The 11,267-nt window shown below is 40.6% G+C and overlaps 2 protein-coding genes across 3 annotated transcripts in view; one reads left to right on the plus strand and one right to left on the minus strand.

Moving 5' to 3' along the window:
- Positions 1-9,657, plus strand: part of AIMP2 (aminoacyl tRNA synthetase complex interacting multifunctional protein 2) — a 15,224-nt gene extending 5,567 nt beyond the window's left edge. For both annotated transcript variants that reach the window (XM_006150187.3, XM_006150186.3), the window contains exons 2-4: positions 5,776-5,982; positions 8,060-8,291; positions 9,129-9,657. In XM_006150187.3, the coding sequence (XP_006150249.1) occupies positions 5,776-5,982; positions 8,060-8,291; positions 9,129-9,517 (828 nt within the window). In that variant the 3' untranslated portion in view covers positions 9,518-9,657. The remainder of the gene's footprint in view (positions 1-5,775; positions 5,983-8,059; positions 8,292-9,128) is intronic.
- A 778-nt stretch (positions 9,658-10,435) lies between these two features.
- The window catches only part of EIF2AK1 (eukaryotic translation initiation factor 2 alpha kinase 1), a gene marked incomplete at its 5' end in the record, with an annotated part of 51,751 nt that continues 50,919 nt past the window's right edge, over positions 10,436-11,267 (minus strand). Inside the window, one exon of the mRNA XM_027772519.1 lies at positions 10,436-10,719. Within this exon, the coding sequence (XP_027628320.1) occupies positions 10,588-10,719 (132 nt within the window). The remainder of the gene's footprint in view (positions 10,720-11,267) is intronic.

Consider the following 11,267-nt stretch of genomic DNA (forward strand, 5'->3'; position numbering starts at 1 on the left):
ATTTTTGTATGTTGCTTTTTTTAAAAAAAAAAAAAAAAAGAGAGTTAGCAGTGTGGGATCCAGCATCCTAACCACCATGCTACTTGCTGGCCCAGGAATAGTTTTTAAGTGACCCCTTGTGCACATTTGAGGTTTCCAGCAGCAGGAACATTCTGTCCATTCTGACAGGAGACGAGTGAGTAGATAACTTTTGTGGTCTGCTTTTCCCATTGTGTGTTACCTTTACTTTTTTTTTGGAGTGGTTTTTGCTATAGGGCACGTGCACTCGCCAAAAAGACAGAGAGACAGAAAGTGAGAAATCATCCTCCTAGGGGGATGGCCGTGCCACAATCCCTTCTCCTCTTGGGATCTTGGACATGCGTGCACACACACCCGGCGTGAGTTTAAGCCACTGGGTCCAGGACTCTAACTGCAGTCGACTACATGGAAGTCCAGTGACATAGCCATTACGTCAACTGCTGGTCCCTACTTTTTCTTAATGACTTTCTGTTTCAAATGGAAGAAAGGTGGTTAGGTTAGTTTGAACCAAATGGCACAGCTGTTACCTTACTACAGAGCCAAGACAGAAATAGACATGGTTCTATGTCCCTTCAACTAGTGACTACCATGGAGACATGGCAAAGTGCTGCTTCAGTCACATAATCCCATGGAACCAAAATGAAAACCCAGAGTGGAAAGTTTTCTTGTTTTTGTTTTTGAAGTCTACTTCCTTTGTACTTTTGTTTGTGAACTTCTAACTAAGAAGACACCTAATCCCACTCCTCTTGCTAGGTCATACTACAAATACAATACTTACTTCAGACATTCTTCAATATTGACTGAGTTTTTGTTTCTGTTGTTGTTTTTGTGTTTTTTGGAGAGGTTTTTGCTTGGGCACGCACGCACACACACCCAGTGTGAGTTTAAGCCACCAGGTTCAGGACTCGAACTGTGGTCAACTACATGGCAGTCTAGCAATATAGACATTATGCCAACTGCTGATCCCTTGACTGAGTTTTGAATCCAGTGTTGTTTTAGCCTTAGTAGGGCAGGCTACCTACTACCATTTGCAAAAATAGACATGATTGTACATAAATAATACACAAGTAGGGCCAGCAGGTGGTATGGTGGTTGAGGGCGCTGGACTCGCACATGGCCAACTGTGGTTTGAGTCCTGGACATAATGGCTTGCTCTCTCACTTCCCCGCCCCTCTGCTCCTCTCTGGTCAAATTTAAATAAATAAATTAAGTAAGTAAGTAAGTTAGATAAAATAGTTCTTTAAATAAAAATAATGTATAAGTACAGGCTGGTTAACAAGAAGTTGAAAATAATTACTTAAGAGGATTCTCACTGAATAACATGAGGTTATTACATAGGTAGAAGCCCTTCCTGTCATGCATCTTGAGACAGTGAGGCTAAAGGGCAGAGCAAAATTATATGGGGGGAGGTAGCCAGAGGCCAGATCATACAGGGTATTTATTAAGCCAAGCGAAGGGTTTAACTGATCCTAAGAGCCCAGAAGTAGTGATAAGATCTGAGTTAGTTTGTTTTTAGTTTTTTTTTAAATTATTTATTTAATTTTATTTATCATCATCATTTTAATTTGTACAATTCTCGTGTACTTACTAGAGAAGAGAAAGAGAGAAAGCAAGCTGCCAGGTCCAGGACTTGAACCACGGTCAGCCATATGGGAGCCTAGCACCTTAACCACCATGCTACCTACTGGCCCCATTTGAGTTTTATATTTTATATATATATTTTTTAGTTTGTTCTAAGGTACATGCAGTCATGAGGGTAGGACTGGGAGGAGAAGGAGAAAAAGAAATCATCCCTAAGGAGATGGCCATACCACAATCCCTTCTCCTGGGACTTTGGGCGCACGCACGCACACACACACACACACACACACACACACATATGCTCAGTGTGATTTTCAAGCCACTGTGTCTGAGACTCGAACTGCACAGTCAGCCATGTGGGATCCAGAACCTTAACCTCCATGCCACCTGCTGGTCAAGGCTGCCTTCTTTCTTTCTTTCCTTTTCTTTTTTAATTTGCTCTACGGTGAATGTACTCACCAGAAAGAGTTGGAGAAAGGGAAAGTAAGAAAGTATCACCATCACCCCCGCACACCCTGGGATGACCATGCCACAGTCCCTTCTCCATTCTCTCAGGATTTTCAGCACACACACACACACAAACCTGGCATGTTTTTCAAGCCACTAGGGTCCAGGACTTGAACCACAAAATTGGCATGAGAGATCCAGCAACCTTAACCACCACACCACCAACTGGTCCCCAGCTGCCATCTTTTTTTTTTTTTCTCTTTAAATTTATTTATTTTTTACATTAATTCACTATACATCATTACAGCATACAAATGAATTTTCCATCCAAAATAAACTGTATATTGGCTCAATCAAGCACATCAACGTACATGTTTTTTTTTTTTTTCAGAGAACTTTCTTTTTTTTTTTATTATTTTTTTTTATTTTTTATCTTCATATCTTCTTCATATTACATTGGATTACATATAACTTTACTGTGTGTTACATTGTTTCTTCAAAAGGGAATGCCATGCACATCAGTCAGTACAGAGACATTAATCTCCCCACTTCAACATTCCATATCTTTTCTGTTTTCCCCAATCATTATCTTTATTATTCTAATTATTTTTATAAAACAGTCAATTGCTATTTCTCGTTTTGCTTGTAAAAATACTTTGCCCGTCATGAAACACTTCTCAGACCAATCCAGTTGAGAATTCTATACATGTCATCATCAACAGTTAATAAACCCTATCTGTTTCTCACTGACGTCCTGTCCTTCTCAAGTTGCAGGTTCTCAGACCTTGTTTTCCGCTTCAGCTTGCTGTTCCAAAGGCCACACGTCGGCCCTGGGGAGGCCCCCAGCTGCCATCTTAAGGTGTGGACCCGAGAGTGGACCAGGTTGGTGCAAAGTGACCAGTTAAGATATCAACAAGGGGGGCCAGCAGGTGACATGGTGGTTAAAGGCACTGGATTCCCACATGGCCAACCACAGTTTGAGTCCTGGATCTGTTGGCTTGTTTTCTTGCTTTTCCTTTCTCTTTCTCTCTAGTCAAATTGAAGAAATAATAACAAATGGAATTAAACAAATAAAATGATTCTTTTTTTTAAAAGAAGATATAGACTAGGTTGAGGCTGGCAGGTAGCATGGTGGTTAAGGGTGCTGGACTCCCACATGGCTGATCATGCTTCAAGTCCTGGACCTGGTAGCTTGCTTTCTCATTTTTCTCTCTCTCCCTCTATCCCTCTCTGATCGAATTGAAATAAATAAACTTAAAATAAATAATTCTTGGGGGCAGCAGGTGGCACAATCGTTAGGGTGCTAGACACGCCCACATGGCCTACCTTGGTTTGAGTCCCGGACCTGGTGACTTGCTTTCTCACTTACTTTCCTTCTCTCTGTGTGTCTCTTTCTCTGGTCAAATGAAAATGATTGAATTAATAAATAGAATTAAGTAATTTTTTAAAATTCTTTTTTTAATTTAATGTGTTTGAAAATTGTGTATAATCTGTACATATATTTTAAAATTTTTTAATTTAATTTATTTATTCATTTATTTTAATTTGACCAGAGAGAGAGGGACAGTGAGAAAGCAAGCCACCAGGTCAGGGATTCAAACTGTGGTTAGCCATGTGGTAGTGTTCAGCGCCTTAACCACCACATCACTTGGTGGTCCCAGAAATAGTTCTTTTAAAAAAAAAAAAAAAAAAGATACAGACTAGTGGAAAAATGGTGACTTGATCTTGGCCATGACAGTGGCTTAGAAGCAGGTTGATTTTCCAGAATTATTTGGGAGGTAAAACAGATAGCACCCCATGATAAGATATGCAAGAGAGGGAGGTGTTATTTTGTGACTGTTGGAGGAATAGATGTTCCTAAAAGCATTGAACTCTTCTGCTCATAAATGTGAGAAAGTACTCTTCACTCCTATTACATCCTGAGTACATATTTATTATAAAGTCAATGTCACTGCCATATTCTTTTGTGTTAATTTTGTGTTAATTTGTGACTTTTTTCATACATAATGAATGTATTCTCAATATAGAATGAATTATCTGTTGCGAGAGCTTATGAATACACAATTAAGTTGTATAATGTGATTTTATTGGAAGGTTTCTTGTTACTGCTTTTTTTTCTCTCTTTAGGTTTTCCCATAGAGCACATGCGCCCACCAGAGGCAGAGACACAGTTAGAGGGAAAGTGAGAAATTACTCCCCAGGGGGGATGGTCACACCTCATTCCCTTGTCCTCCAATCTCAACTTGGGATTTGGGGCACATGTGCACATACCCCCTGTGTGATTTTTTTTTTTTTTTTTTGAGAGTTTTTTGTTATAGGGCACAAGCGCTCGCCAGAAAGACACAGAGAGACAGAGAGCAAAGAATCACCCCCCCCCCCAGGGGGAATGACCACGCTACAATTCCTTCTCTTCCATTCTCCTCCCGGGATCTTGGGCACACACACACACGCGCCCAGTGTGTTTAAGCCACTGGGTCCGAGACTCGAACTGCAGTTGATTACATGGGAGTCTAGCAAAATAGCCATTATGCCTGCTGGTCCTGATTTTTTATTCTTTTTTTTTTTAGCAGAATCTTTTTAAAAAAAGAATTATTTTATTTAACTTTATTTATTTACTTATTTATTTTAATTTTAACAGAGAGGATCAGAGAGAGAGAGAACGAAAGCAAGCCGCCCTGTTTGGGACTCAAACCAAGGTCAGCCATGTGGGAGTCCAGCACCCTTAACCACCACACCTGCCAGCCCCTCAGCTGGTGTGATTGTTAAGCCACCTGTCTGAGATTCAAACTGTGATCAGTTTGTGGGAGTACAGTGCCTTGACCACCACGCCACCTGATGGCCCATCTTGTTACTGCGCTCTAAAGTAAGTCCATACTAGGCAAGCAGGATACAAAGATTTAATGAGTAAAGGATGTGTTTCCTACTCATGAAGTTACATATTTCAGCAGTGAAGAAGTTCTAGGTGACTCTTAAGATATGAATGTGTCAGAACTTCCTGGAAAATGACTTGGAGAATTGATCATTTGACCCTGTGAACATTTTCTAAGCCAAATCCTTTTTTAAAAAAAAAAAAAAAAAACTTATCTGGGTCCCCCTTTTCCTTCTATTTGTATAAATCATTGAGTTATATTCTCATTGCTCCCTCATCTCTATTTATGTAACCAAAGTATTTTCAATTAGTTTGTCATTAAGAATAAAGAATAATTTATGTTCATTTTCTACCCTTCTTTGTTCTTAGACTAAATTACCTGAAATAGGAATCATACAATTTCAAAGTATAACTTTCAGTCACAATATTTGTTTTTGTCTTTTGTTTTTATTATAGGGGCATATGCACTTGCCAGAGAGATGCAGAGAAAGAGAGGTAGAGAAAATGAAAATTCACCCCCTGGGGGGTGACCACACCACAATCTGTTCTCTTCCAGTCTCTGTAGATTTTGGGCACGCACACACACACACCTGTATTTTTCAAGCTACTGGGTCCAAGACTTAATGGTGCAGTTTGCCATGAGGGGTCTAGTGCTTTAACCTCCATGCAACCTGATGGCCCTGTTGTTTGTTTTAATGCATTTGTGGATTCATTTACAGCAACCTATTGAACTGTGAGGAAAGTCTTTTGAAGGGTGGGAGGTTGATGAGTACATGGAACAAAGACAAATGAGACAAAAACAGTAAAACAGACTGCTTTATGAGAGCAGAAATTAACAACTTGCATGTTGGTTTATTTAGGAAGAATGTAATCCGTCTCTGCAAGCTTTGGAGTCCCGCCAAGATGATATTTTGAAACGTTTATATGAGTTGAAAGCTGCAGTTGATGGCCTCTCCAAGATGATTCAAACACCCGATGCAGACTTAGATGTAACTAACATAATTCAAGCAGATGAACCCACTCCTTTGACAACCAATGCGTTGGACTTGAACTCAGTACTTGGAAAGGTAAGTTCATTTTGAAGGCTGAGAAATGCCAGTGTGCTGGGTTATTGGTAGTGTCCAGAAATTGTGCCAGAGTAATTAAAGCCTTGGCCCTCTAGTTTTCAAAGGTAGAGCAAAGAGCAGGGTTAATTCTTCCTCTAAACAATTGTGCCTTTCCACTGAACAGATTCATGAGGTATGAGTGATGCAAAACAAGTTCTAAAGCCTCGTGACCTCCCAGACCAACTAGAAAACAGGGAGAGATCTTTAGGTGGAGAAGGGATTCAAGAGTTAAGCTCCCGCCATTCCAGGCACTGTGCCAGTAGCCTCCTCTGAGCCCTTGGAGAGCAGATCTCAACTTGCTTGTTCAGTGCTCTGAGGTTCAGAAGAGCAACCCTCATTCTTTTTTTGAGAGTAGCCCAGTTTGCAGAGCCTTGGCTACCCAGGCATAAAAATCTCACCAGTCTCCTTTTGAAATATATTGGTAAAAGCTAGTCACAGTCTAATATTTCAATCATGATTTGCTTAAACTCAACTTGTATTAAAATTTGCATCAGCCAGCCTACATGGTTGAAAGTAATAGGCTTCAGCTAACTTAAGGAGCAATTTGGTATATAAACCTTATTACAAAGTTGTATTTATCTGACCGTGCAAGAGGGTTTGTCCCAAGCATCCTTCCTTCCTTCCACCCTCCTCCAAAATTGGTGGTAGAACGGTGCCACTACAGCAGAGTGGAAGCAATGGTGCAGTATCTTGCCCAGGGCTCAGCTTATGGTAGTTTCAGTACCTCTGCATTCATGTACAAGGGACTTTATTTTGATGAAAAAAAGAAAAAGAAATCTGTGTGGTCTTCTCAGCATGTGTTTCCATGACCTCAGACAGGACCTAGCTAGGCCCCCAGGAAACCAGAGTCTAATGGATGAGTCTGTGAGCACTCACAGCTGTGATGGTTATTTCCCAGGGTGTTGGGAAGGCTTTTCAGAGCATGCAGTGCTCAAAATGAATTTTGATACTTCAGGAGGCACAGTATCAAGTAATGTGGTTCAGGGAACTGCAAAGTATTCAGCATAGCTTGACATGTAAGACATGGGTCCGGAATAGCAGGCTGTGTACAGAGGATCAAGTAATTTGGCCTTGACAGTTCATATGAGTTGCATTCATTATTAAGAGCGAAAATATAGAAACAAAATCTTCATTTAAGAAGACTGTAAGTTTTGGCACTTTACTTGATGTTAACCTAGTGTTTTAGAATTTCCCCAGTTCTCATCACCAGTAATATCTTGAGCCAAGATCCTTTCTTAAGGAGTTCTTCATCAAATCATCATGAACACAAATTGATTTAAAAGCTATATTGTTAGGTTTTAGAAAGACTTGATAGCTGGAATAATTCCTTTTTTTTCTTTTTTTAAAATTTTTCCGGAGGGCCCATGTGCTTACCAGTCAGAGAGAGAGAGAGAGTGATCCCTTTCCCCCCCAGTGAAGAATGAACACACCAAAATCCTTTCTCCTCCATCTCTCCCCTTGTGAGATTTTTTTTAAATGTATTTTTTAATCTAACTTTATTATTTGTTTATTATATTTTATTCTAATTTGACCAGAGAGGGACAGAGAGAGAGAGAGAGAGAGAGGAGGGTGGAAAGTGAGAAAGCAAGCAGCTAGGTCCAGGACTTGAACTGTGGCTGGCCATGTGGGAATCCAGTGCCCTTAACCACCATACCACAGGTGGTTACACTGCCGTAACTACCACACTGTGGGCTGGCCCTTTCTCAGAGATAAGAGGGACAAATAGAAGTATCATTCCTAATACGTTGTTTTATTAATCTGACAATAAAGTCAACTTTTTATTTGGAAAGCCAGCAGTGTAGGAGTTAATGAGGTGAGATCAGCTCATATCCCAGGTCCACTTCTTACTGGGCTGAATGCCCTCGGTAAGTTATCTAACTCCCCGTGCTCGAATTTTGTCAGCTGTGAAGTGGCAGTCATTAGTGCCTTCTTCCTGGAAGTGAGAGTTGAAATAACCTTGGCTGAGTCTGTAGAGTAGCACCTGGTACAGTTATGCCCACCACGTTGCTGTCATTTGCTGCGTTGTTTTGGAAAAAAAGATTATGGGGCACTGAAGGACATCGTGATCAATGCAAACCCAGCCTCCCCTCCCCTCTCTCTGCTCGTGCTGCACCAGCTGCTCTGTGACCACTACAGGGTCCTGTCCACCGTACACACACACTCCTCAGTGAAGAATGTGCCTGAAAACCTTCTCAAGTGCTTTGGAGAACAGACTAAAAAACAGCCCCGTCAGGAGTATCAACTGGGTTTTACTTTAATTTGGAAGAATGGTAAGTAGAGAGGACTGGGCTAAACTCACGTTATCAGATGGTTTGGATAAGAGGCAGCAGGGAGATAGAACAGTCCTTGGCAAACCGACCACACCACTGTGCCCTTGGGTCAGTCAGGTCATCTCTAATTCTACAAAGCTTGCAGGGGAGATCTAATAGAAGAGAAGCAGAGATGAATGTTGATGCAAAGATGCCTTTCTTCTTCACAATGATGGGGTCTCTGAGCACTAGAGGAAAGGGGTCCCACCCTACCAGCCAGAGCTGAAGCTATCCCTGTATTGGGAGAACATCATTTATTCATTATCTCACTGATACATGCCTCTCCTGATTTAAGTTTATACAGAAGGAAATGAATTAATGTTGTTCACAGTGATACCTTAGCTGCCCACAGCCCCACTTACTAGGTTGTTGGGAAAGTCATGACGTATTTTTCTGGTGTCCTATACAAAATGCATCATGACGTTCCAGACAACCCAGTAAATAGAGCGATCATGATGGCCAAGAGTTCCCAACCTCTGAGATTAGACTCCTGGTTCCAGACCTTGGCCTTCCATTCCTTAGGTAACAAGCTGGAGTAGATGGTGTGAGGTCCCTTCTAACTTAAAAACTGTCTTAGTCAAATAACAGAAATGGTCACTTGGTTACTATTTTAAACAGTTTGCACTTAAACCCTCAAATATTAAACCTTTTGGAGACAGACTAAAGAATATGTCCTTGAAATTACACTTCCCCCTGCCATCAGTTCACGATGATTAGTGACTTCCCATTTCCACCAGTGCAAGTGCTTCCCGTGAGGGCTGCTCTGTTGATGCTACCTGGCATGTTTTTGCCTTTCAGTGCCGAAGACACAGATGAAGTTCAGTGTCCAGACGATGTGCCCCATTGAAGGAGAAGGGAACATTGCCCGTTTCTTATTCTCTCTGTTTGGCCAGAAGCATAATGCTGTAAATTTAACCCTCATTGATAGCTGGGTAGACATTGCTATTTTTCAGCTAAAAGAGGGAAGTAGTAAAGAAAAAGCTGCAGTTTTCCGTTCCATGAACTCTGCTCTTGGGAAAAGCCCTTGGATCGTTGGGAACGAACTAACTGTGGCAGATGTGGTGCTGTGGTCAGTACTCCAGCAGTCTGGAGGTTGCAGTGCACCAGTGCCAGCCAATGTTCAGAGGTGGATGCGGTCATGTGAAAACCTGGCCCCTTTTAATACTGCCCTCAAGCTCCTTAAGTGAATTTCAATAACTGATTTTAAAGAGTTTAGACTTGAAGAATAATACTGTTTTGTGCCTATTGTCTGTAAAGGGACTTATATTAGAATCAAAGTCTTTTTATTTAGGCCAATTGTCAAGTATCAATAAAATATGATATAATTTGTGGTTTTCATTTTATTTAAAATTCAGTGAGATCTTGTACAATACTCCATTATGACTGTCAACTATGTGGCAAGTTCTTTCTGGAATATAAAAGTTGACTATATCTGATGGCCACCTTCAAGGAATATATAGATTGGTTGGGGAGCTGAATGCTATTTTAATAAAGGAAAAAGTACCGTGGGAAAGGCATGGTGAATGGAGTAAAAGTAGTATCTGAGCTGCTGTTTTGATATCATTTGGGAGTAAGAAGTACAAAGCTTTGCAAGAATATGTATGGTTTTGGAATGATGCTAAGCTGTACATGAGGAGAACAGAGAGAAAGGTTGTAGAGGTTTTACACTGTGTTAAGAAGTTGAAATTTTATCTCAGAGACAGCAGAGTCAGTAGAAATTGACTAAGCTAAGGAAATGAACTGGCCAGGTGTCTTCTTGGTAATTAACTTCCGCACCAGTGTGAAAGGATCTGGAAGACTGACAACTGTCAAACTCCCAGCTGGGAGCAGTCCAGCTGGTGTGCATGCCTGGCCTGGACCATGAGGCATAGGGAGCACACTTGATTTCTGCAGTACAACCTTCTAAAGGAGTAAGTAGTCAATAGGCAGGGTTTAAAGGATAATTGATGGTAACTTCAGAGACTGACTGGACATTAATACTTAAGAAATTAGGAACAGTTTATGGGATAGGAAAGAGAAAGAACAGAATAGGTTTAATTTAGAGCAGTCTTAAAGTTCAAGATACTATGTCATAAGAGAGCTACTTAAGGAAAAAACAATTTGAGGGTATTTTTATATCTTTAATAAGTCCTGTGCAGGCTTACTAAATACAACTAAGAATTATACCATCTATATCCCAGTAAAGATTGAAAATTTACATTCCAGTTGACTAAGAGTTTGGGTCCACTTTCATATTACTGATACAGCCTAATCAAGGCTAGACAGGGACATCCCCATCTTTTGTGTGATCCTTAATCCCTTTGTCCTGAGAAAGGAGGCTTAGCTGCTTCTTTAGTTCTTCAATTTCTTTTTCTTGCTCTATTATCTTCATCTGTAGGGTGAGATTAACCTGTAAAGAGAAATTATGAGCTCCATTAAAATGGCTATCTTTAAATACACAGGCAGGCCTGCTTTGGCATGGTTCCAATTTGAATTCCAGTTCACACCAGTCACCCAAATGTGGTTGAAGTGTTATTTGCCACAGTAAACTTAACTACAATTGTATTAAGCTCTTCAGTTCCAAAACAACATGTAATAACCAATGCACATCATGATCAGGAACCAATCGTATCACTTCTTACAAAAGTGTTTGGATGGGACCAGTGGGTGGCACGGTTGTTAAGGCACTGAACCACTCCCACATGGGCAACCACGGTTCAAGTCCTGGACCTGGTGGCTTGCTGTCTCACTTTCTATATCTCTCTTTCTGTATGTGTGTTTGTGTCTCTGGTCAAAAAAAAAAAAAGAATAAATAAAATTTAATAAAATCTTAGAAAAATAAGTATTGGGATTAGTCCCCATAGAGTTACCTGGTACTTCACAACAACATGTATAGTATAGATGTCTTGCCTCCTTGTCTTCCAGTGAGGAACCCAAGTGACTTTTTTTTTTTTTTTT

Source organism: Tupaia chinensis, unplaced genomic scaffold (assembly GCF_000334495.1).
Source record: "Tupaia chinensis unplaced genomic scaffold, TupChi_1.0 Scaffold000279_1, whole genome shotgun sequence".
Classification (NCBI taxonomy): domain Eukaryota; kingdom Metazoa; phylum Chordata; class Mammalia; order Scandentia; family Tupaiidae; genus Tupaia; species Tupaia belangeri.